Source organism: Apium graveolens, chromosome 2 (genome assembly GCF_009905375.1).
Source record: "Apium graveolens cultivar Ventura chromosome 2, ASM990537v1, whole genome shotgun sequence".
NCBI classification, from domain to species: Eukaryota; Viridiplantae; Streptophyta; class Magnoliopsida; order Apiales; family Apiaceae; genus Apium; species Apium graveolens.
Genome location: NC_133648.1, coordinates 270,506,996 through 270,528,948, shown reverse-complemented (window position 1 = coordinate 270,528,948; position 21,953 = coordinate 270,506,996). Strand labels below are relative to the sequence as shown.

At 35.6% G+C, this 21,953-nt stretch overlaps 2 protein-coding genes across 2 annotated transcripts; one reads left to right on the top strand and one right to left on the bottom strand.

Moving 5' to 3' along the window:
* Positions 1–750: 750 nt before the first annotated feature.
* Positions 751–17,866, top strand: LOC141708474 (actin-related protein 8). The gene is made up of 12 exons (XM_074512129.1): positions 751–1,237; positions 8,295–8,380; positions 8,773–8,843; positions 8,974–9,041; positions 9,807–9,868; positions 10,888–10,985; positions 14,050–14,131; positions 14,421–14,563; positions 16,064–16,212; positions 16,748–16,881; positions 17,167–17,282; positions 17,511–17,866. Exons 1-12 carry the CDS (start codon positions 870–872, stop codon positions 17,586–17,588), a joined length of 1,455 nt encoding a protein of 484 aa, XP_074368230.1. The 5' UTR covers positions 751–869; the 3' UTR covers positions 17,589–17,866.
* Positions 17,867–18,134: 268 nt separating this feature from the next.
* Positions 18,135–21,560, bottom strand: LOC141708475 (GPI-anchored protein LLG1-like). Its single transcript, XM_074512130.1, has 3 exons — positions 21,160–21,560; positions 21,011–21,067; positions 18,135–18,709 (listed from the first exon to the last, which is right to left on the bottom strand). Exons 1-3 carry the CDS (start codon positions 21,254–21,256, stop codon positions 18,345–18,347), a joined length of 519 nt encoding a protein of 172 aa, XP_074368231.1. The 5' UTR covers positions 21,257–21,560; the 3' UTR covers positions 18,135–18,344.
* Positions 21,561–21,953: the final 393 nt, after the last annotated feature.

The following is a 21,953-nucleotide window of genomic DNA, read 5'->3' as shown; positions in this document are numbered from 1 at the left end:
AAGTAAAATAAGTGAAGTGGTGAGACCCATTGATTTTTAATGCATAAAAAAGGAGATAGTGGAGTAAAAATAGTGGGAAAAGGGGAAAAAATGGAAAAATGCTGGGATCCATTAACTATTTTTGGTAAATTTTGAAATGTAAAAAATTTGATAAAAAATTCGAAAAAAAAAGTTTAAATAAATGATTGGACAAAGAGAATAACATACATAGATTGTAAAACTTATTATATACACTTAAAATGAAAATAGAAATAAAGTTAAAATGAAACAAATTATAAATTATAAGCCCCCGCCCCCCGCCCGGATGGTCTAGTCCTCTGGTGTAGTTTGGCGAACTAAAACCCAAATCATTCTCATTAAAAGTAATGTTGTGCTACACATATTTTCTAGGAAAGAAGAGAAAATAAGAGATGGGAGGAGAAGAGAAGATAAGAGAAAAAAAATAGCAGAATAAAATAAATATATTGTGTGCTCCAGAGTTTTTGTAAAAAGGAGAGAAAGTGATCATGGAAAAAAAGATAATTTGACAAAAATTTTCCAAATCTTCCCATTTTTGCGAAGAAAGTTTTGGGGAAATTTTCTCTCCTGATCACTTCTCTTTTCTCGTCAAAAAACTCGGGAGCGTGAAGAAAAATTTTAATTTTTTAATTTTTTTCTTCTCTCCATTTTTAAATTTTGAAGGACAGAATAAATAAATCAAATGCTAAATGCCTCGAATCCGAACCCCCAACCCCAAGCCCCCCGTCGGTTCCCTCTTTAACCACACCAACCAAAAACCACAATCACCCGGCTGACACACTCCCACGTGTACGTGTCACCCCCTCCAAATACATAATAAGACTTCACAAACTCATAACATTTCACTCGCCATGGCGACCTCGCTGTTAAAAAAAGTCTGGGAATCAGTCTCCAACCGCTCATCCTCAAGCTACAGTTCAACATCAAACCCTACCAGATCATCATCATCATCATCGTCATATAACCTTGATATTGATCAGATATGTTTACACGCTTCTTTCATTGGCGCATTTGATCGAATACCTTTAGATATTTTCTTTCAAATTCTCAAATTACTTGGACCTAAAGATACCGCTAAGCTGTCTGTTGTTTGTAAGTATTGGAAGCTTATTGTTTCCGATAATCGGCTGTGGATTCATTTTCTGCAGAATACTGACCTGCCTTGGGACTCTGTTTTCTTCGCCGAGAATTACTTGCGCTCCGGTTATCATCATCTTCTGTATGTTTTCGATTACATTTTTTGTGGTTTATTTCTGTTTGTGTTTCGTTTTTATAGTTTAAGTTATGATCAGCCCGAGTAATTATAATATATCGATTTAATTGTTTTCTCCAAACTTGAGGATTATATATTAGTTTAACTAATATTGAGCTGAATTTCACTAGTTAGTTGGTTTTATGTATCAAAATTGTTGTTATCATAGCGTGTACGAATGTTGGTAGGGGAAGAAGAATTTTTTATATGTTTTGATCTTAGATATAAAAAAATTGAAAATGTGTGAATTATTTAAGTTTGAAGGTTTCAAACGCCTGCCTATGTATATGCATTACTATGTATATGCATTATTTAGTAACTAATTATGTAATATACTTGACTACGATTTGTGAGCAAATAATGTCAATATATCACTACTGACTCAAGCACTTGCGGTTAAACAAAATATCTTTAAAAAAAAAGGACTCTCGGATAATACTATAATTGAAACTAAGAGAAGAATTACAAGACTCGAACGATTGCTAAACTCGCAGCTGACAATTCGAGAGGCCAGTCTCTCCAAACCCTAGATTTGATTTCACTCTAATTCATTCCATAAAAGACCCAGCCCCTTTTTCCACCCCTCGTATAGTATTCCTTAGCCACTTTTCTGTGTTGCCGATTTTGCCCCTTTGACTGAAAAGACTGGTTTGCCCTTGGGCCACCTTCGACTATAAACCTTCACTGTTGGGCCTGGGCTTGGGGTTATAACATTCCCTAGCCCCTGAAGACCCACCTTGTCCTCAAGGTGGAAGGACGGAAAACGCTGATTGATGACATCCATTTCTTCCCAAGTTGCCTCAAATGGTTGTAAGCCCCTCCACTTAACAAGCACTTTCATTTTGTCTTGGTTATGGACCTGGGAACCCTTCGAATATCCAGTATTGCTTCTGGTTCTACAACCATTTCCAACTCTGGGGTTAACTGTTCTCGTATAGTGGTTGCTGCTGGTGTGGAACCAATCGAGCGCTTGAGCTGGGACATGTGAAACACCAGATGGATGCGGCTAGTGGGTGGAAGATCCAATTTGTAAGCCACTTTCCCAATTAGTTGAATAACAGTGAAAGGACCATAAAATCGAGCCGTCAGTATCTCGTAAGGTCTGTTAGCCAACGACTTTTGGCGATAAGGCTGCAGCTTTAAATAGACTTGTTCTCCCACTGTGAAACTTTCATCCCTGCGTTTGTTGTCTGCTGCTAATTTCATTCGCTGTTGGGATTTAACCAACTGGAATTTGAGATCGTCTAGTATTGCATCTCGTTCTTTTAACAGCTCATCTAAGCTGTTGACCGAAGTTTGACCTTGTCCAATCCGCAGTAGGGATGGAGGATCCCTTCCATAGAGCACTTTGAAAGGACTTACCTTGGTTGAAATGTGTGGTGAAGTGTTATATGAAAATTCTGCCCAGCTCAGCCATGCAGCCCATGACTTCGGTTTCTCCCCCACGAAACATCTTAAATAGGTTTCCAGGCCCTTGTTTATGATCTCAGTTTGTCCATCCGTTTGAGGATGGTAGGCAGTACTCCTTTTTAATTGTGTGTCGTGCAACCGAAAAAGCTCTTTTCAAAAAATGCTTAAGAAAATCCGGTCTCTGTCCGATACGATGGACGCCGGAAAGCCATGTAACCTTTGTTAGATATATTAGAGATGTCATGTCTAATGTGTTTCATGTTTAGTTTTTAGATCTTAACAAACAGGAAATACCAGTACTTACTGGAATCAGTACTTACTGGAAGTCAAAACTTAAGGATATCAGAACTTAGATTATCAGAAGATAAATATCAAAAGATGGATATTAGAACTTAAGTACGAGAGGACTAACAGTTAAGGAAGGACGCTGATTTACAGGAAAGAAGATCGAGACTAATACAAAAAGAAGATATGCATGGAAAGAGTTAGAGGACTTAAAGACTTGTATAAGATATCTGATTGATATATTTTAGGAGACAGAATTATATTCCATATGAATTGGAAGTTATCTTGTAACTGTGTACTATATAAACACAGACATAGGTTTACACTATATGTGTTATCATTATCGAGAAGATCATACATTGTAACCTAGCAGCTCTCGTGATATTTGTTCATCACTGAGAGAGAACAGTTCCATTATAACAGAGTTTATTATATCGAATATATCTGTTTACTTTTACTTGTGTTCGAAATCGATTTGATTGTATTCTACACTGTATTCAACCCCCTTCTACAGTGTTGTGTGACTTAACAACCTTACAATTTCCTTCACGAATAATTTTGCTACTGTTACTGCGGTGTATGGGTGACGGAGGCCCAAAAAATACGCAAATTTGGACAACCGGTCCACCACCACTAGGATAGAATTGATTCCCTTCGACATAGGCAGTCCATCCACAAAGTCTAGAGAAATATCTTCCCATACAAGTGTTGGTATGGGAAGAGGTTGCAGCAACCCAGCTGGTGACCTCTGCGAATTTTTTTGTTGCTGACAAATCCTACATTGTTGGACGTGGTGGGACACGTCATTCCTTCCCAAATCCACTCCCCAGCCATCCTGAGATATGTCTTTAACTCACCTGCGTGGCCTCCCACCACCGAGTCATGGTACTCTATCAGTAAAATTGGGATGAATTTAGAGGTGCGAGGTATGACACACCGACCCTTGAACATCAATTATTTTCTACCAGCTGAAACCCCGTTGGCCCTTCTCTGCCCCCTTGGATATCTTTTCGAATACGTTGCAATGCAGCATCCTTGGCAATTTCATCATCTAATTCTGCCCAGTTGATTCGGGTGGTGGTAACCATGGTCCCATACTCAATCCCTTCCTCTGTTTTTCTTGACAGAGCATCCGCCACTCGGTTTGCAATCCCTGGTTTATACTGCACTTCGAAATCAAAACCCAACAACTTCCTTACCCACTTCTGATACTCTACGTTCACCTCACGCTGTAGCATTAAGTACCGCAGACTCTGCTGATCTGTTCTCACTATGAAATGGCGTCCAACTAAATAGTGTTTCCATTTTTGGATGGCTAAACAGATGGCCATTAATTCTTTTTCGTATACAAATTTCTGCTGTGCCTGAGGACCTAACAGTTTACTGAAAAATGCCAAAGGCCGATTTTCCTAAGTACAACGCCCAAACCAAATCCCGAGGCGTTTGCTTCCAACACAAACAGTTTTGAAAAGTCAGGTAGGGTTAACACTGGGGGGTTGATCATAGCAGCTTTCAAACGTTCAAATGCTTTTGTAGCGTCTTCGGACCAACCATAACTGTCTTTCTTCAGCTGGGCCGTCAATGGTCGGGCGAGTTGGGCATAGTTGGCCACAAATTTTCTGTAATACCCGGTTAAACCGAGAAACCCACGTAACTCTCTTAAGTTCCTGGGGATGCTCCATTCTAACACAACCTTGACTTTTTCTTGGTCTACAGCTACCCCTGCTTCCGAGATTACATGGCCCAAATATGCTATTGTTGTCTTGGCAAATTCGCATTTCTTAATGTTGGCAAACAGGCTGTGCTCTTTGAGTTTTTGCAGAACTGTCCGGAGGTGAGCTACATGTTCCTCTTTGGACCCACTATATATCAAGATATCGTGAAAAAAGACGAGTACGAACCTCCTGAGGAATGGCCTGAACACGTCGTTCATTAACGATTGAAAAGTTGCAGGAGCGTTCATAAGCCCGAAGGGCATTACAAGGAATTTATAGTGGCCATCGTGGGTTCGAAAAGCGGTTTTGTGTGTGTCTTCTGGCCGTACCAAAATCTGATGATAGCCCGCTTTTGAATCCAATTTCAAAAACACTCGAGCTCCATGTAATTCATCGAGTAATTCTTCAATTACCGGAATCGGATATTTATCCGGTATGGTTTCCTTATTTAACGCGCGGTAATCCACGCAAAACCTCCAAGAGCCATCTTTTTTTTAACCAGTAATACGGGGCTGGAAAACGGATTTGTCGTAGGTTTTATTATACCCGCAGCTAGCATCTCCTGAATCAGTCGTTCTATCTCATCTTTTTGGCTTTGCGGGTAACGATAAGGTCTAACCCCAACTGGATTACTGCCCTGCTTCAACAAAATGGCATGCTCATGACCCCTGTCGGGTGGTAGGCCCTCTGGGCTCCGAAAAACACTTCCAAACTGCTCCACTGTCTCCCGTATTTCTGGTGTTAGCCTATGTATCCTCTCCTCTACTGTCCCGGGACCACCAGCTTGAGACTCCAGTTGGTTACACTCGACCCAATGACCCCTTCTTTACGTAAATTTTTCAGCATCGTCTTCAGCGAGACTTTTGCTCGTACCAAGGAAGGATCCCCTACAATCTTGACAGTGTTTCCTCCCAACTCTAAACTCATTTCTTGTGTTTTCCAGTTGGTAACCACTGGCCCCAACTTTTCGATCCATTGAACTCCGAGAATCACATTTGAGTTTCCCAAGGTCAGTGGTAAGAAATCGTCGAATACTTCTACCCCTCCAAGTGCACTGCTACTCCCTTACATATACCACTCCCTTTGATAGCCTCACCATTCCGCAAGGATACACCCAAACTTCCTGATTGCGTCACTGGTATTTTTAGCTTCTCAACCAGTGGTAATGACAAGAAATTGTGGGTAGCACCCGGATCAACCATCACAACCACAGCCTCTTCCCCAATTAATCCCCTCAACTTCATAGTTTTGGGATTTGACAACCTGATCACTGAATTCAACGACACTTCTGGGACAAATTCTTCAGCAGGACACAAAATTGGATCAGAATTCACCCCATCTACTTCCTCCCCTTCGTCATCACTCATAAGTAGCACACTAAGTTCTTTCTTACGACAACGGTGCCCAATCATCCATTTGTCGTCACAGCGGAAACATAATCCTTTCGCTTTTTTATCCTGTAATTCCTTTTCAGTTAGCCTCTTGAATTCCCCTCCTGGTTTAGGTGTTCCCCCTCCTGAAGCTGCTGATTTTGGTGAATACACAGACCCCTGTTACTCAGACGTGGACACCCAACTCTTAGTTACTATACTCGGGCTTGTAGGCAAAACCGAAGGGGAATATGATCCTCCCAATCCTCCTTTACTATAAGATGAAAAAGTCCCAGTCTTAATCGTACTCAAAACTTGTTTTCTCATCCCTGTCACGCGGTGCTTCTCTTCCACTCTCACCGCCAACTCCATTGCATGTTCTAAATTTAAAGGATTTAGCAATCTCACCTCAGCCTTGATATCATCCTTTAACCCATTAATAAAATGACCCATCAACAGATTTTCCGAAATCCTCTCTATCTTGATAACCATTGTTCATATAGTGAACACCCATTGGTTGGTCGAAATTGCCTTGGTATAAATTCTTTTAAATCTGCCCAAAATCGAATGGGCCTTCTCTTTTGCTCCCACTGGTACCATTGTAGAGCATCCCCTTCTAATGCTACAACTACTGCCTCCAGCATTTCCTCCTCTGTCATCCTATAAAATGCAAAATAACGCTCAACTCGAAGAATCTACCCATCCGGATCGTTCCCATCAAACACCGGCATGTCTAATTTTTGATACCTCCAGTTACCAGGCCCTCCACCTGACCCATTCCCACCGTAGCCCTCATGTCCTCCAATATACCCGCCCCCACTGCCATATCCTCCTCCTTCAATTGTCTGATTGTTAACCCCTTTTCCATTCTTACCCTCAAACGAACCTCCCATTCCTACCTCGTACCCCGGTGACACAGAACCCATATTATTGTGGGCAATACTACCCGCCGGTTTATCACCTATTTGAGTTTGGTTCGAGAAATTACCTGTCACCGTAGATCGCAATTCTGCTTGGAATTTGAGCTGCTCATTTCAGAGGGTGTTCAACATCTGTTCTTGATGCTCTCGAGACCGTCCTATACGACCCTCCAATCGAATGGTTAACGCCTCTATATCCTCGTGTTGTTTCCTCACCATTGCAGTTTGCCCCTCCATTAGTAACTCAGTCAGAGATTGCTTCATCACCGTTACAGCGGTCTCTACTGTTTTCGTCACCAGATCTGCCATGGTCTCCTCAATACCCAAAGCCTTCTCCTCAAGTTGCTCAATCCTCTGCGTTGCCGTTGGTGGTCCCATGGATGGTGGTGCTCTGATACCACTTGTAATATACTTGACTACGATTTGTGAGCAAATAATGTCAATATATCACTACTGACTCAAGCACTTGCGGTTAAACAGAATATCTTGAAAAAAAAAGACTCCCGGATAATACTATAATTGAAACTAAGAGAAGAATTACAAGACTCGAACGATTGCTAAACTCGCAGCTGACAATTCGAGAGGCCAGTCTCTCCAAACCCTAGATTTGATTTCACTCTAATTCATTCCATAAAAGACCCAGCCCCTTTTTCCTCCCCTAGTATAGTATTCCTTAGCCACTTTTCTGTGTTGCCGATTTTGCCCCTTTGACTGAAAAGACTGGTTTGCTCTTGGGCCACCTTCGACTATAAACCTTCACTGTTGGGCCTGGGCTTGGGGTTATAACAAATTGTTGTTGTTACAAATAATTTTCAACTCTTAACAAAAATTTAGATAAAGATCTACAAGGCTTTAGCGCGGATAACGCTCTCCCCTTGTACTAAAAGGTCAAGGGTTTTGGTCTCGGTGGAAGAATGTGTCTGTCACATTGTGAGTATTTAAATGTGTAATTTGATGCCTTATTTTACCAATCATTGCAGAAGGGCTATTTACATTTAACTTTTAAGCTGCTTGTGTCTTACATCCTCAAAAATTCCTTAACCTGTTCCAATAAGTCTCATGTCATCGTTCTGCAAATTAATGACTGTGTATATAGACCAGACCTATTTTTTGAAATTGGTTAATTTTGTAGTAGTGTCATAGTGCTGCAGTGATTTTTATTTTTATTTTTTGTTTAAAGGTTGTCTTCGTTATGTTTCTTCAAATTTCAACCAGCAGAAGAATATTTTTAAGTACTTCCATTTAAATAAATAGGCATCTGATTGTGCAAGAGCAACTTGTTCCGTATTGTATGCATCTCTAATATTATAGTATCTGATTGTAGAGCGTTGCCTAGGCAGATGCCCGAGCTATCATTCATGCATATCTATGGCCAACGTGCAAGGGTCCCTGGTGCTATTATCATTGATGGTGTGTATTAATCACTATAGTTCTTAAAGTGTATTGTTAGTGTCTCTGTCTCTGTATATACTGCCCTCACCCCCATAAGGGACCTTCTTTTACTACAAGAAAGTGTGGCAATTGAGAACCTAGTCCAATTTTTTTTAATGAACTTAAGTTCTGATCAGTAGTGAGTAGTCCCAGTCTCCCAGAGCGAGAGTAAAATCTCAATGGACCCAAAATATGTGACAGATGGGGAGTTTGTTTATTTATCACATATTGGTTATGAGGTTTTGTTATAAACAAACTGTAGCAGCTCCTTTATTATTTTCTTATAAAGTACCTGCAAATGGACGTGTGATTGGCCAAATGGAAATTAGAGTATATAATGCAGCATTGTAATTTCTTTTATGTAAAATAAGGTGGTTCGGGCTATTGCAAATATGGATGGAGCAAATATGAATCACCATCTGGGAGGTCAGCAACATTTTTGGTGAGCTTCCTGCTTTTCTTAAGGGTCTCAAAATTTATAAAGTATACATAGTGGTAGCCAGTTTGAATACACTGATGTTTTTCTCTCTGAACTAGTGTTTTGGAAATTGACATTGCTCTATGAAGTACAGGAATTTGGTAATATTGAGTCTCCATTGTACTCTCGACTGAGACATTTCTATGCAACAATCTATAGTAGGTATGTCTTCTTGACTAGGCTGTAAAATCGCATTTAATTATTTTAGAATTTGAATTTGACATAATATGTTGTGGCACATCTAAATCTTAGTCCCTCTTCATAATAGCACGACTGCCAAAATTTTATATGATGATTCTTGGTTATGGATCCATAATCAGTCACGGGTTTGTGGATTCAGCATGCAATCTTGACAAATAGTTAAATGTGTAACTTTAATTTGTTTTGAAAATATAAAAGTGATGTCTACTAGTACTACATTAAGTTTAATGCATATGTTATGTATAAAAATTCTTGGCAAAAAATTAAAAGGATGAAATTGAAACAGGTAACCTAGGGACCTTGCGTCCTATAAGCAAGTTCTCAAGAAGCCTTGTATAACGTTTTGAATCATATTTCCGTAACTAAGTGTCTGATTTCAATACAAAAGATCAGACTCAGATACTATATCATTCCCTTTTCCTAGTCACGGCGAGATGACTATATCATCACCCTTTTTCCGAGTCACGTCGATATGGGTAGGGAAAAATCACAGATGATAGAGATCACATGTTTGGCACCTGAAAGATGTCGCTTGTTCCTTATATATTAGCATATCATAAAAAAACAAAATTGGTAGTGAATTACCACTGTAATTTCTCTAATGTCTATAAAAGTATAATTCACCATATTGGTTAGTAATTATTAGCTTCTCATTTTTTGTTATCTATGTTTTAGTTTTATTCAATAATAAAATTTATTAATATTGGTTCAATAAGTAAATTGCAGGATGCAGGTGAAGTCATCAAGGCATCCAGTAGTTGTGTCCGTTCCAATATGCCAGTATGATGGTCAGTTCTTTATTTGTGGAGCTATTTTACTGTATGCATAATTATTTACCTTTTACTTAGCAAAAATAATTTTTTTTAACCTTTTGTAGCACTAGGTAATTTAACAGCATCTGGAATATATTTTTGTAGCACTAGGTAATTTAACATTATCTGGAATATATTTTTGTAGCACTAGGTAATTTAACATTATCTAGAATATATATATTTTTTAATTTTTATAAAATCAATATTATATTACTTGATCTTATAATATTAAGGTGGGTTATCTACTTGTAATTTCAAATAAAAAAATAGAAATAATTAAACATGGTCTATATAAAGTTATTATTATATTTTTAAATTATTAACACTTCTGGTAGAATTCTAATTTATATCTTTTAGTCCTTGAGAATCGCAGAAGTAGGATTCTTATGAATCTGTACTTCAAAAAGGCTAGAGAGGGGGGCGTGTAGAGAAACTCAAAAAAAACTCCATTAAAGCATTTAACCATGTCACAAAGTTAAAGACGCAAGCGGATTCTTGTTATAGACGCCTTTTGATTGTCTCTTGTCATCCAAAGATCGTTACGCGAAGGATCTTTAGTTTCGAAGCGCTTTAGCCTTGCACCGGATCGCGTCTCGCATATGTTCATTTATAATAACACTGCTTTCAGGTTACTCGAATTCAACCAAATTAACCCAATTTTTTCAGGTCTCGAACCTGATAAACTTTGACTCAAATTCGTATACCTCAGGTTGAATTAGAGTCGGATTGTTGGGTCCAGTCTGATTTTGTCACCCCCATATACCAAACCAAAGTTTCCATATGAATTTGAGGATATATTTCAAAATGGACCGAAGAATAATGTAATCTTAATATCCAGAAATATTATTCCTAATAAGTAATATCTTAGTATGTTGCGTTCTATCACTTTCCCTGTCATTTAATGCCATTCAAGTGAGAGCATATAGTTCTCCTGTTATGTTTTCTCTGATTGAAGTACCCCTTATAATTTTACTTTTGTATTTATGATATTTTAGATACAGACTCTGCTAAAGCGGCTAGAAGACAGCTAAAAGAAGCCATGTACTTGGCTCTATATGGCATGGATGTTCCCGCTATTGTTGCTATTAACCAGGTAGTAGTTTATCATATTCCTCTATTTCTACTTTTCTGGTTTGCTTATATTTTTTTTGATAAAGGGTAATCTCAAAATTTTAAATGTTCACACACATATCTCTACCGAGGCTCGAATCCTAGACCTCTTGTTATCAAGAGAAGATAGATTTGAACTTGGCTACAATGTTATGCTAGTATTTGCTTGAGTTTGCAAAGTAGCTATGAAGATTGATAAGCTACATTCTTTTTTATGTTAAGATCTAATAAATAATATTGTGGAAGTAGTCGAAATGTATTCATACACTTAGTGTCGAAATGTACTCATACCCTTAGTTTGCAGTTTGGTAAAAACTGTATTGTGAAATAAGACAAATTTAATTGAAAACTTCAGCTTAGTGTGAAAAATAATAAATCAAAGTTGAAAGATGAAATCTCGAAATCAGATGCAACTTATCTCTGAATTTGTACAATGCTAATGGAAATAATTTTTATAAATTTGTCAAGATTATTTACACAAGTTGTGTAAACGACGACAATTAATCTAGCTATATAATAACATAATAACATTTAAAGGCCCGTTTCGGTTATCTTAAAATAAGTTACATTACTTTTAGTAATTGTTGTATAAAGGATATTATTACTTGTGAATTATTTAGGTGTTTGTATAATTTCACTCTTGGGTCAGTGAAGTGTTTAGATAACTATAACCTGTAAGTTGGTAATATTTTTTGTAAAAATTAAAATTACTCAAAATATGAATTTACAGTTAAAAATACAAAATAATTTTAAAAATATAAATATTGAAATTTAAAAAACCAAGATAAGAAGATCAAGAGTAATAAAAAATAAAATTTCAAGATTGTGATCAAATGTTTGATTATTCACAATATGAACACGCTAAATTATTATGATGCGACCTGAATCGACAAGTTATATAAGTCTACCCTAGTTATTTAAAAAAAACAATCTTATAGTGTACGAGGGTATCATATGAAAGGGAAAATAAGTTGGGTTGGGAGAAAAGTTCCAATAAGCTTACATTTTACTTGTCCAAAAAAGTTGTAAATTAATTTTATTCCACAATTTAGCCAAATGGTATAGGATAAGTTTGATCAGACCTATACCCCATTTAAGTTTACTAAAATAAACCCGAAACACTCACTTTTATTACTAGATACAAACTCGTGCGATGCACACATATTTTTTTATACATTTAAATGCTTATTTAAATATATTTGAAATATTTTCCTAACTGAACAAGTCACACACAATATGTTTTTTCAACTTAAGTCCACAAATTTATATTATATTACTTATTTTTATTTGTCTATATAAAATTTATATACTGAAACAAAAATATATTTTTAAAAATATTGCATGTATCATTTTGTATAATGTATCTTATCATTGCGATGTGTTACACTTTGCATTTAAACATGTAATAGTGCATAATTTACAACTCTTTTATGTTATATTATCACAAATGACCTTCATAAGTTAATTGTTGGTCATGTTTCATACTTTATATTACTAGTTATAGGCATATAGATCATAGTAGTCTTTATATACACCGCAAACAATCAAATATTCTTTTGATTTTAATAATTTTTTAATTTTTAATATTTGTTAAATGAAACACAACATTTTATATTATCAATTAGAATTTTATTTAAAATAGATAGTGATTTTTCGCATATTGTAACATTAAATTTAGAATTATATCTTTATGATTGGAAAGACCGGCAAGTGGTATTTTTGGTATATCTTATGCAATAGATTGATTTTATGAGGTCCATCATTTAGTAGTGCATAGGCTCCGACTCTTTAACATTCTATTGGACACTAATATTGGTTTTTTTTGTTTAATTTTAAACCTAAACTTTAATATATATATATATATGTATATATATTATAAACATGCAATGATATCTTCAAAACTTATTATGTAATTGTTATATTTGTTATGTTGTTCATGAAATAAGAACCAATGTGTTATTACGGGTTTTTTAGCGTGTGCCCTCATTTTAATTAGTGATTTTTTTTGTGCATATAGAGGGTTCATCATTATTTATGAGCAAAAAGCCAATAAATTTTTTGATAGAAATAACACGAGGAATTATTTATTAACATGTGATTGTATCTTAAGATGTGAACCCATGGTAGTACTTGGATGAAATCCTTCTTAGATTGAATATAATTTCTTTATTGATACAATTTCAATTTTGGAGCTGTGTTGTATTGATACTTAAATTTGTTAATATAAAATAATAATGAGGGTGATAAATAATATTCAGAAACGAATATTCATGTTCTCGACTATTTTATTTAAATTAAAATTAGCTACTTAGGTCGGTAGTATCTCGGTAGGTTTTGTAAACCTAGTTATCACAAGTAATACTTGAATTCCCAAAGTTGACTCACTCAGACTTAACTTTCATGCATCAATCACATTCACAGGAGAGAACTTGAATGTGACAGCATTTTCATTTTGACTATGAGTTTAGTTTAGTTTTCCTTTGGTTCAAGGAGTGGAATGGAGTTGGAATCAGGATTCGGGTTAAAGTGGTATGGGGTTGAGGTATCATCATGTGTTTGGTTGAGTGCGGGAATTGATAAATCTGATCTAAAATATTTTTGAGTTATTAGTCTTAAATATTAATTTAAATGTTATTTTTAATATATTTTTGGTTTCTTAATATATCTTTGTATTAAACATTTATATTTATTTCTTAAATAGAATTGAAAATAGGAGAAATAAATCTAACTTCCATACCCCTCTCTCATACTTACCTGCTGCCCCCCATTATGAAAAACCCATACCTTGAGGGTTTGAGGACTGGGTTTTAAAAAAATCTCAACCAAACACCAGGTATGGGTTGAAATCCAGAATATGTCGAACCAAACAACTATTGCCTATATTAAAAGTATTAAGTTCATTGAAGAGCTGTATCACTTGCACACTGTCAAATTCGTATAATATTAAAAGTACTTGTATTGATTCAAATGAGTTGTCTATTATGTATGAATTTTTGCAACTAACCTTTCATATATTATTCCTAATGCCATTCTTGTAAGAAATGCAGGCCACTTTAGCTTTGTTTGCAGCAAGACGGACTTCGGGCATTGTTGTCAATATTGGTTTCCACCAAACATCAGTTGTTCCAAGTAAGCTGTCCTTTTCTCTTGTTTTCTTTCTCTTCCTACTGTAGACAGTAGTATATGAAAAAAAATACAAGTTTTTTCTTTCTTGTGAATCAGTACTGTCTTTGTAATTTTTTTGAACAATCAAAATGTAGCTTCTGCCATGTGATTTTCCGTTTTCCTTTCCTTTTAGAGCCTTGGCTTTTTCATGTCATGGTCATGCATATAATTCAGCCAAAATTCTAGTTATTGATGTATCTTTGATTTTCTTTCCTGATTCTGCATCAGCTTATATTGTCAATGTCATTAACAGTTGTACATGGGAAAGTAATGCGCAAGATCGGCGTGGAAGTTGTTGGAATAGGAGCTTTAAAACTTACTGGATTCCTTAGGGAGAAGATGCAACAGAAAAATATGAATTTTGGATCCCTATATACCGTGCGATCGTTAAAAGAGGTATACATAACATATTACACACACGCACACACATATCATATATGCATTTCTGTACCTATTCTGTTTTATGTTTATGGTATTGAATATTTAGGTAGTGAGTTTGGTAGCAGACTCCACTTCTCTCTCACGTAAACTAACTCTTGTCATCTGATTACTTTTTATTAATTCAAAAAGCAACAGAAAATTAGACTTTAATGCGGCCATAATTTCATCTTTTCTTTAACGGAATAATCCTAGATCAAGTTTTTTGGTGGGCTATTGATCTTAGACAAGTTGGGTATTCATTTGAATTTGCCAAAGAGATCTTTATGGTGTTGATTTCCAGGTTAGTGCATGTCTTAAGGGCATAGTGAAACTGTATCACATTTAGTTTCTGGTTGTTCATTGTTAGGCAGTTGCGGTTAGGATTATTAGTTTGGGGGGGGGGGGGTTTAACATTTCTCAGTGTATGCCTAGCTCTTGTGCTGAGTTATTAATGTGTCAGTTACAGGAAAGTAAATGTCATTCTCGTTGTGGAGCCCTTCAGCCGTGGCAATTGGTTGGAGAGAACTAGTCGAATATCCAATGATATTTACATTTTAGTCAATAGTATTTGACATAGAGTATAGTTTTGGGTGGCTTTCTTAGGTTTTATAGATCTAAAGGTATTGAGATCTTTGCCAGAGTTTTGTAAGAAGTGGAGTAGTTTTTGTATTGTTCTTACCTGTTGATGGGTTTGTGGTGTTTGTTTTTAGCTTCATTGGCTCCTCATAGGTATGGGATCTACCAATATTTAGAGGAGGCTAGTCTTAGTCAAAGGCCTCTTTCATCTCATTGTAATAAAAATAATAATAACGCAACTTGCTAAAAAGGTGTATAATAATCATTGCTTCAATAGCCACATTACAAGCTTTCAATTATCATGGAAAACCTCAAGATACATGACAGTTAGATTAATTAAATAAGAATCTGGTGAAATGTACATCTTTCCTTTTAAAGTAATCTTTAATTTACTGGCATGGACGATATTTCAGCAGAAAGGCTTAGAGAAAGAGCTCAACTCATAATCAGTAGACTCATTCACATAACAGTTCACTGTCTTTAAATAATAAGTAGGTTTCAGATCTCAAATGAGTTTAGGATACCCATACGGAAAATGATGAAGAGCAGATGACTGATATAGACCTTACGGTATAACTCTTAGGACTAGTTTAATTTCAGACGTACAAAAAGAACAGTGTATCTATTTTTGTAACTGGTGATAGAGATTAGCAGAGGCTGAGGAGCGGCCTGTGTGGATGTGCTTACAAAGATCATGATCGTGACTTCTCGAACAAGCACAAAGTTTAATGGTGCATGCTTTTGTACTTTTCTTTCACATGCTAGTTCTGGTCTGTTTCATGTCAAAGAAAAAAGTTCTGGTCTGGTTATATTCAAGGCTGAATCATAAACACCATTTGCATTTTGCACTAGAATACAAATTACATGTTTCCTGATGTTTCTTGGTTGAATGGCATACAGAATCTTTGTTATGTTGCCCTTGATTATGAAGCTGAATTATCCAAAGATACAAAAGCATCCCTCAAAGTGGCATCAGATGGTTGGTTTACACTTTCAAAAGAACGATTTCAAACTGGAGAAATCCTATTTCAGCCACGTCTCGCAGGATTGTACGGACACATCTCCTTTCTGTCTTAACTTGGAATGTGGTGAATTACTTTACTAGCATTGTCGCCCACTGTAGTCCGAGATATGAAATTTTTATGCTGTTGTTATTTGTCAATATTGTTAGAAGCTTGTTCTTTTCTGGCAAAAATGGATATGTACTGATTTTTGTGATAGACTTGGGAAATTATAGGATTGAGGTTAGTGCCAAATCATTTCTTTATTAAGTACAGAATGAAGAGTAAACTGTGGTCATTAGATAGGTCACATCCATGTCACTCTTCCTCGATCCTTATAATGAGCTGTGAAAGAGAGATATGCTTTGAGTTGGTCTCAAAGCCTCAAGCTTATTTGAACTGATTACAGTAAACTTAATTAAACAAATTTATGCCTTTTTCCATTGTATAGATTATAATCTTCCACGTATTTTACCAAAACCAAGCACTCTATCCCTTTACTTGTTAGCTCTGACTCCGTTTCCTCTGTTCTTTTACTTCCTTTAAGTGTATCTAAAATCTAATTTTTTTTCCCTTGATGTAGGCTTGCAATGGGTGTGCAACAGGCGGTGGCACTTTGCATGGACCATTGCCTATCTGCAGATATAACAGATGATGAAGGTTGGTTTAAGACTATCGTCCTAGCTGGGGGAAGTGCATGTTTACCAGGACTAGCAGGTACAGTGATTACTCCACACGACCTTAATTTTCTTTGACAAAGGTTTGAGACCCAGTCACAAAATTTTACAAGCTAAAGAAAAATAAAATTGGTCCAGACTTTGACCGAAAGTCACTACATAGCTTAAAACAGCAGTTTCAGATGTAAAATGGAACTATAAGCTCCAAGAAAATACGATGGTTCCTCTATAGAAGAAAATGGAACTTGGATGCTTTTAATTTTAATATCATAAATTGGCTTGGAGATGCTTCATGAAACTTAATAATCTCCTTATTGTTTACCAGAAAGGCTAGAAAAGGAACTGCGTGGATATTTTCCGTCCATGTCTAATGGAATCAGAGTTATCCCCCCTCCATTTGGTGCAGATTCTGCATGGCATGGGGCAAAGCTTATTAGCAACGTAAGCTACTTTACCATCTATATATCGTGACATAAGTAAGATATCAACTGGTCTTGGCTGCTCTCAGTGCACTTGCTTGAAACCTCAACTAGTGATAATTTTTTGTTGTAGTGGTGGATCTTATTTTCTCGAGGAAATAATTAGAAATAGGAAGGACTGTGCTTGTTGCATTGGAGTAATGGACCAGATTAAAATATTTCTGATAAGGTTTCATTTGTCTTTTTACAGTTGAGTACCTTCCCAGGTTCTTGGTGCATGACTAAGAAACAATTTCGATATAAATCCCTACACAATCGTATATGGTGAAGCATCGTTTAGCACCCGTGATCTGGAGAGCGGATGAACTTGGTTTTTCCCAGAAGTTCTCGTTGATGAATTGTAATAGTCTTTAGTGTCAATAAACTTTACAAAAGTGTCACCAAATAAATATGTATCATGAAGGATAAAGATATTATACGAACAAAGTCCAGCAAGAACTTTGTAAACTTGCATATGATATACAAATAGATGGAGAGGGGGTTTGAAGAATATTGTTGGAGTAACAGATATTTTTTATCTTAAAAAGCTAGTAGTTTATTTATTTATATTATTTTTGGAGAAAATCTGAGGTGATTACTGGAGTTGCTCGCAACATCAATAGCACTATTTCACACGTTTTCTTGAGCCGTTTTAGCAACATTTTTAATTGTTTACAATTGCAGTAGATATTACAAAAAATCATCAAATTTATTGTGAACGAAACCCAAATGACCAGGGGGCGAGGTCTTTAGAAATGTAGAGCTGTAGCCTTTAGAAGGAAGTCACACTGCATTGGTAACCAGTAACAGATGAAAAATTGTATGGCCGTAGAAGTACATAATTGCAACTGTTATCTTCTGAAAAATATTGGCAAACAGAATTTTAAAGATCAATGTCAAAGCCAAGATCTGCATTACATTACAATACTATGCATATTTTCTTCCGAAATAAGAATATCGACTTTCAATTGTGTAAGAAGGAACTCTGACCTTTCACCAGGCCCAGAAAATAAAACAATATGTGCAACAAGAACCTTAAGAGCCTTCAGTACACTAATAATAATGCAACAAGACAAGTTATCGTCAACGTTATCAACTGAAACTGATGGCCTATATTATGGATGCCACTTGAATCATTAGCTGAATCTTCTTTGAAGTATTCAGTGCAATCAAGTCCGTCCTTCCCTTCCCTGCAGAAACTGGAAAACAGACCCGGTGGATACTTTCCATAGACGTTGATGTAGCTGAACATTGTCGAAGCACAATTATTTGATAAATCGTTTAACTCATCCGAGTAAGGGCAAGCAAATTCTTTAAAAGAATCGCAGCAAGGTTTGGGTAGATATCGGGGTCCTTTGCATTGGCTGGTAATGACAGTATAGTTCTGAAACTCGAAGTTAACTGGGCAAGCTGCACATGAAAAGGGGGAGGAATTTATCATCAAAGCATAATTTCTCTAAAAGCAAAATGACTTGGAATTTGTGGTCCAATATGATCTAGTAGCAAGAATTAGATTACGGAAACTGTTTGCGAGAAGCTTCATCAATTACAAAATCGAGCAAGTACTATTACCTATTTAATAGGGATATTATCTACTCCATACATTTATACAATTATCCTTATGAGACAAATGGGCACATGTTGTCTTCCAAGATACTACTTGTGATAAATAAAGACAATCCAACTGAGATATACAACATGTCGAAGGTAGTGCATGGTTTTTGTGGTGAAAAATTAAGCTGTTTTGTGCAGTTGAGAACATTGAGAGCGTAATACTAGGATATCACTTCTGTTACGATGTAATGATCTTCATTGCTCCTTGCCTTTGGCGGTCATTTGTAGGTTAAAATTATGCCCAAAATTATAGGTTTCCCTGCTATCTACTCTCCAGTAGACCAATATAAAATGTCTTAAAAATTGTTGCTGCAACTAGACAGCACTTTAAGCACGGCCTCCATAATAATAAATGCCAGAAAACTATTTGGAACATGATGTAGGACTCACCCTAATAACTATCTCGGCAGAGAATCGGTGAGAAACACACAAGTCCATAGATTTAATTCATAATCTTCAACTATATCCCATAATGAAAGATTACAAGAGCTTAAATAGATAAACCGTTACTTGGAATCCAAGTAATTTCTTGAAATTAAATACTCATCTCTATGTCCTACCATAAGTAATTGAAGGAAACAAATTCTTACACTTGCTACTAGAATGTTCCTAATAATTACTCCCTCTGTCCCTTTTTAGTTGCCACATTTGCAAAAAACTCACATATTAAGAAACATTTAATTTTTTACTTTGTTCCATGTTTGCCTCTAACTATTGCATTTAAGGGTGAGTTATGAGTGTCTACATCAAATATAGAAACAACCACTGAAACTAAAAATATAAGGGTATAGATGGGAAAAACTCTATAAGAGCAAGTCCAACAGTCTATTAATAAGTTCCTTATAAATATTACTCCCTCTGTCCCATCCGATTGTATACAGTTTTTTTTCAATGTTCGACACGCATTTTAAGGTGAATAAAAAATATACTTCCCTAATTTATTTTTAAAATTTTCTTTTTTTGTATTAAACTTCAAATATCAAATTTTTATTCAGAAGAAAAAAAAAATTAAAATAATTTATGCAAATATGTTATAAAGAAGCGTTAAAATGCGTGCCGGCTCCCCGTCCCCCAATGTATACTTTATAGGGGGACAGAGGGAGTATAAAATATTAACTCTTAGTGATTTAAGACATGATTTTAAATTTGAACTCCAACAATAATCCTTATCTTCATTCCTTATTATTATAATAATAATAAATTTGAATGAGATATGAAAGGAAGAGAGAGAAAAGAACTAAAATGAAGAGAGAAAAAACAATTTTTTATTGATAAAAATGAAATAAGGGATGACTTGTGGTTCTTCCTTAAAGACAAGGCATGAGAGAGGTGTCTTAGTGATATAAGGAATCACTAAGACACTGTTGGAGTGCAATTTTTTGTCATATTTCTTATATTTGGAGTTAAGAGCATGTTTAAGGGAGTTGTTGGACTTGCTCTAAAAATGCATTGGAATGAGAAATGTAACAACTATTTAAGGACAATTTTTTTTACAAATGTGGCAACTATTTAGGGACAGAGGAAGTACTTAATATAAGTAAAACACCTAATCAATTATAATTAATTTTATTCCTGCATAGTAACATAAAATAGATACATACAAATTAATTTGTTAATTCCTTGTTCCACATCGGAATATCTAGTGTCTTGTATTCAACTATTGACACATATAAAAGCTTTGAACCAGTTCAAGTAAACACATGGCATGAAGCATTGTGAAGCTAAAATCACGGTACAACAACTTTCAAGTTTGCATTTATCTTGTTTATATAATCTTATTTGTCTGGCTAACCTCTCTTAGCTAATCAAATACTAACTAGATCGAATTGCAAGACTTTAACGATCAAACTTAAACAGGCACAAGGATTAATCAATAAACTCAAACATCTATCAACCCGAAATTGCAAACAGGATAACAAGTTAACAATACATTTTCGCATCCTTTAACCTAAGCTCTAAATTAGAGCCTCTAATACCATGTTAGAAGACCAACTATAACAAGACATCATGGAGTTAAGACACTATATGGATCTTATACTTTTAACAAAATGACACATATACAAACTACAAAGAATATAATTAGTATGAAATTAAAACCTTGTTTGGCTTGAAGCAAATTGCGCCCTGCTGATGCTTGAGATGCAAAGATATCATCTGTAAGTTAGCACACAATATTTACCAATTAGAGAGACATCAGACTACATTAAAATTGTAAAAAAATCATAGCAAGCACATGAATCACATACCTGAAATGAAAGTAGATATAGAGAGATTGACCAAAAGGGCAAGTGATAAAAATAGAATCTTGAAGTTTGAAGAACAAGAAACACAAGTTGCTGCCATCTCTCTCTCTCTCCCCCCCAACTTCTAAAAAAGGGTATGTTATCTCTCTCTCTCTCTTTCCTGTTTCTTGTCAGTTGAACTGGATCTGATGTAATATATGCAAACACACAGTTGGGTATGAATCCCTTGTTCCTTCTGATAATCTATCTATGAAAGAACAAAAGAGAGTTGAGTCGAGATGATATAAGTAAATATTAAAAAAGTATAAATGTAATAAAACAGACAACTGGAAAAAGAGAACATGGGAAGGTCGAATACAGCTAAGCTTTATGCCTATATACGCGTAAACTTGTATGTGTGTCCTCTCTGTTTTAATTAAGTCAGCAAGGAATGGCCATGATTTTCTTGTTTTGGATACTAACTACTTAGAGCAAGTCCAAGAGCTTACTTGTAAGCTCTTAAGTCCAATTATAAGGAATTTGACACAAATTTATGTTCCAAGAGTATCTTAGTAGTTTCTTAAATCACTAAAATATCACCTTGTACCTTATTTTTAAAGAACTACTAGCCCTCCCTTATATCACTTTTATTAATAAAAAATTTATTTCTCACTCTTTCTTTTACTTTTTTGTCTCTCTTTCTTCTACTTTTTGTCCAAGTTTATTATTATAATAATAATAAGGGATGAGTTTAGAGATTATTGTTGGAGTTGAAATATAAAATCATGTTTTAACTTGCTAAGAGTCAATATTTTATA

Coding starts and splice junctions, on each gene's coding strand:
- LOC141708474 (XM_074512129.1), top strand. CDS start 870: ATGGCGACCTCGCTGTTAAAAAAAGTCTGGGAATCAGTCTCCAACCGC. Junction 9,042..9,806: donor TATGCAACAATCTATAGTAG/GTATGTCTTCTT, acceptor AGTAAATTGCAG/GATGCAGGTGAAGTCATCAA. Junction 9,869..10,887: donor TCCAATATGCCAGTATGATG/GTCAGTTCTTTA, acceptor ATGATATTTTAG/ATACAGACTCTGCTAAAGCG.
- LOC141708475 (XM_074512130.1), bottom strand. CDS start 21,256: ATGGCAGCAACTTGTGTTTCTTGTTCTTCAAACTTCAAGATTCTATTT. Junction 21,068..21,159: donor TATATCTACTTTCATTTCAG/GTATGTGATTCA, acceptor GCTAACTTACAG/ATGATATCTTTGCATCTCAA. Junction 18,710..21,010: donor TTTGCTTCAAGCCAAACAAG/GTTTTAATTTCA, acceptor TTTCATGTGCAG/CTTGCCCAGTTAACTTCGAG.